General features: G+C 35.5%; 1 protein-coding gene across 1 annotated transcript; it reads right to left on the reverse strand.

Moving 5' to 3' along the window:
* Positions 1 to 2,144: 2,144 nt before the first annotated feature.
* LOC110462697 lies at positions 2,145 to 3,892 on the reverse strand. Its single transcript, XM_021516798.1, has 2 exons — positions 3,513 to 3,892; positions 2,145 to 3,002 (listed from the first exon to the last, which is right to left on the reverse strand). Exons 1-2 carry the CDS (start codon positions 3,874 to 3,876, stop codon positions 2,584 to 2,586), a joined length of 783 nt encoding a protein of 260 aa, XP_021372473.1. The 5' UTR covers positions 3,877 to 3,892; the 3' UTR covers positions 2,145 to 2,583.
* Positions 3,893 to 4,789: the final 897 nt, after the last annotated feature.

Below are 4,789 nucleotides of genomic sequence, written 5' to 3' on the forward strand. Positions count from 1 at the left end.
TTTACAAGCAGATAAAACGGGAAAATAAGGATAAAATACGATAGTACAAAGTACGCAACGTAGAAAGAATTTCACCCGTAATATAAATCAGAAAACGGTTAAAATAAATAACGTTTGCCGAAACAAACAACCGTCACCGAAATAAACAGAGGTCGGAAATTAACCCACGATAATGGCGGACCGTGGCACACCACCGGCACACGTGGAGTAAAATAACCGGCCGTAAAAGGCACAAAAATAATTTTCAACAACAATTAGTTATATCAATAAAGGCAGATGGGTAAAAGGCACACAAACTGCGCAAAAATATGAGTTGATACTCAAACCAAACCAAAAAGACAAAACAAAGTTTTGAATTGGAGCAAGCTCCGTGAGTCAGCATGCAGCAGGCGCCATAAAAGGAAGAGGAAGGGAGATCACTCCGTGGCTCTGTCATCGAGATAGAGGTTACGTCACGGTAGGGAGGTAGGGATATTTGAATCTTTTGTTTTTGGGCTACAAAGATGGGTGTAGGTATTGTATATGCATACTAAAGTTATGGTAATTATTACTGAAATGAAATTCCATAAACAGCCCCCTGTCAGCCTCTGCTCGGTGTTACCCATGTCATAGGATTTGACCTCTAATGTACTTTTGACCAAGGTGCTGCTCTCTATTGATAAGCACTATTTTACATCATATAAGATGGTTCCAAACTTTATCATTAATTGCCTAATTATCGGCCTATTTTGTTACATACCTTTACCGCCAACAATATTAACAAATTTTCCCAACATATAATACAAAATATATTACGATAATTGCAAGCAAAGATACACGTTTAACACCATTACATCCATGTCCATAAGTCTTCACAGTGTCCTACACTTGGTTATAGAATACACACATATCTTTATATAGATATCGCAAAGCAGTACTTTACCGTTAAAGTTCACTGTCAGTATATATAGTAATTGTTTCACAACACAACGACGCAGTTACTGGTCAATATAACGGCAAGTAATCCATGACTAAGGAACCCACTTAAACCATTGATTGCAGGTGAAAGTACTGTCAATATAACATGGTGATTAATCTGCATAATTTATTTACTGTCAATGTAAATGGGGATTATTCAATAGCACTACACTCAGCGAATCCACAAGGCATACTTTTACTTCAGTATAGTTACTAATCCACTACGCATATATCGTAACCATATATGCACAATAGATACATTGTATACAAGTGATTAATCCATAATGACGTCAATCGGGAAAACCCAAAAGAATTAATTCCCGTCGATGTTCGATACCATGTTTACATTACTTTGGTACCGAAAAGTTCTTGTACCCTGGCTACAGGTTACAGTCGTGGACGATCTGACGATATCTACAGGTCACTTGTATCGCAAGTCCCTATTTCAAGGGACCAGGATTGTCCCTGATCTCCGATGATGAGGATGGTAAATCACCCATCAGTCTGATTTGTCCGGTGAATCAGTGACCTTGAGATCTGACCTTTTCCTTTTATTCAATAAGAAGGAACATTTTGTTACACATGCGTGTGCTTATATTATTTTCCAACAGACCTATGCTCATCCTAAAACCTTCCCCGTAAATGTACAGGTAAACAAGCGATTCGGTTTACTTAGTTTATTTTTCAAATTATGGAACCCGCATTTTATTTTGTTTTTATTTGAAGTTTTGCTTGCGGACAAACACAAAATTTATCTTGTCTCTATATCTATTTAAACAAGTTTAACTCACAGTCAGAATGTTCCGCTTAACTTACCGCGAATATGACTTGAAATAGTGTTTATATATCTGTCAAATGCTGATTTCATGTGTTGACGAGCTATGACGATAGATTGATGGCTTGGTGGATTTGATTGATTAAAATAAATATGTGGCATAAAGCATGACGTTTGTAATAATTTTAATATCGTCTGTCGAGCCAAAAATGCTTCCGAAATAGCCAGAATAATACACAAAATCGGATAACTGCACATAGGGTCAGACATGATAAAAATTAGCAGCTTGTTGTGAAATGAGGACATAAAGGCAATACGTGACAAATGTTAGCGCGCGCGCAAGAACAGCCTAAATTAAAAAAAAAAGATTATATCCTGATCACCTAGGCTATCACAGGCACTGAAGAAGACACGAAAAAGATTTGTATTACATTTTACTTGGTAGATTAGACATAATTGTTAGTACATTATGGTGGAAAGTAAAACTCGAGATTCGCAAAAGTCCGCAAGTGGCCTCCATTAATTATTGTATCCCCATTTTCTCTATCGTAAAAGTATGTTTGAAAACTGACATTTCAAATGTCAAAGACTTCTGAAAGGAGATGTTTTCGTACCTAGGCTATCCTAGGCGTATGAGAACTGAACGTAAGGGATGTTAAAGCGAATCAAATTGAGGTTGGTGTGAAAAATGTGACTCCGTGTAATCAATAATGTTAAAATATTAGTTTTAAAACAAGATACTCATTTAACTCACGATAACTAAAGGAAACAAATGCATAACACCAAAATAAAATGTTTGTATCAATGAGAGATCAAATGTATCAATGCACGGGATGTATGAGCGAGATTCGTCAAGTCATTATCATCATTGGATGAAAACCATTGTACATCACAATTATACTCACAATAGATACAACCACATACGCGACAATCTTAATTCCAATCTTGTCAAAACCAGTATTAACAAAGCAGACAGACATAATCCATAACAGACGGGATAAGCCTATACACAGTGGAAAGTACCAAGCCGTGCAGTATGAACCACACACGTCCATCAGCACGTTTGGAAAATACCCAACACTTGATACAACTATGAATACCGTTATTTGACAAAAGCCTTTACCATCTTTTTGTTCGAAGGTTTCTGGTAATCCGCAAAATACACAAAGCCCTAATACAAATGCCAAGGCGAGACGATAAATCCACACTGCTATCCAACATAACCACGGTATCACTGTCCAATCATTGAGTGTCTCCGAACTGTCGTCATCTATAATATAGAAACTGAACATTAAATAATGATTACCCGAAATTTCATACTTGTTCATTACACGCCGATAAAACATGCTTAGCACGAAATCATCTTTCACATTAACACGACAGAACATAACCCACAATGAACCACCACAATAAATGGAAGAATTTAGTATTGTTATTTTATAAAATGTGGTGATCATCACAACATCATTATATCTCATGTTTTGGTCATTTTAATGCTGTTATATTGTTTGTTGTCCTTTTTACAAGGTTTAACAGAAACGACTTTTTGAAAATAAATTGAAATATGATAATCCAGCAAACACAAAAAAGGCTCGAAAAGGGGGCAACTTTGTTAATCAACTTTGTCAATCAACTTTGTCAGTCAATCTGTAATGACGTATAGTGTAATACATTGTACGTGTACATGTACATAACCCTTATGGAAAGAGTAGACACAATCTTATAAATTACAGTAGTATAAACATTGTTTATATCCACTGAAAACATAAATTGTCGTTACCTTGATTCTTGGAGTCATCCAGTTCCTCATTAAAAATAGGAATTTTATCATTAGGTACATCACAAATAGTTCTCACCGATGTTGTATCAAACAAACCAGATAATTTTCCGACCAAAGCATCCGCTACATTTGTCAAGTTTACATACGACGGACAGTTCCGTTGAGTAAGAATAACATTGATTGCCTTTTCAACCCGTTGCAACCGCGCTGAATCTTTGTATGTGGAACTCGATGGCTCTGGCGTAGAGCTGTGCATAGATAAGTGGTCATGGTGCATCAGTAATAACTTGTTTTCCAGTACAAATCCAGCTATGATGATGCTCAGAGTTAACATGGTAACTAATCCACGGTCAACGTTATTCATCTCTACTGTTTCAAGATGTAACTCTGACCTTCAAATAAAAACAGCGCACATTAAAATTCCATCAATTATCATAATCAAATCCTTTAACGAAAAACATGTGTAATCTTTTTTTATCATGTTACATGTACTAGTTAATAAAACGAGCTTCTGTTACGTGCAATCATTACTTATATTATGTGTTTATGTCACTTATATTAAGAGTATTAGCTACTTATACTAATAAAACCTGTTTATGTAACTGTACGAATTCTACAAAGTTGGCGATGTATCGACACTTTCTCATATTTAATTAACCATGTATTCTGGGACAACAGACCATGCGCATGCATCTCTTACTTTCCAACACACAATGCACGTGCAACGTTCTTCCAAAACACTCATTCGCAAATGTACACAAGCGAGAGGCCAGACTGATTTCTTTTAGTCTGATAAGGGTACCAGCATATATTTCTTGTATGTATTTGGATATTTGCTAGCGGCCAAACAAAACAAATGTATATCTTACCCCTTGATCATCTTAAATTCTCACGGTCTATACTGTTTGTTTATGTCGCATGTTAATACTGCTGTTGATTTTAATATTTTGATGTTAGATGTTCACACTTAACGTGTGGCGTAATTATAATCGGGTGACATAAATTCGATTAGCATTATTAAAAGGATTAACTAACTTAGTTTACGTGTTATTATTAAGAACACTTAATGTACATTAAACGTTTATAACATCAATCCTCATTATCAACACTGTGTCATCCCAAGTATTTTTGTTTTGAATAATAATTACAAAGAATTCTATGCATTTAGTCCAACTTTTCAGAGTATCGGTAATCCGTCACTTGCAATATCTACTTTACACAAATAATATGGAAAACAGTTAATTATGAGAATTTCTTATTTGCAAAAGGGCCATAAC

The sequence above is a fragment of the Mizuhopecten yessoensis genome, unplaced genomic scaffold (assembly GCF_002113885.1).
Source record: "Mizuhopecten yessoensis strain PY_sf001 unplaced genomic scaffold, ASM211388v2 scaffold10821, whole genome shotgun sequence".
Taxonomy (NCBI): domain Eukaryota; kingdom Metazoa; phylum Mollusca; class Bivalvia; order Pectinida; family Pectinidae; genus Mizuhopecten; species Mizuhopecten yessoensis.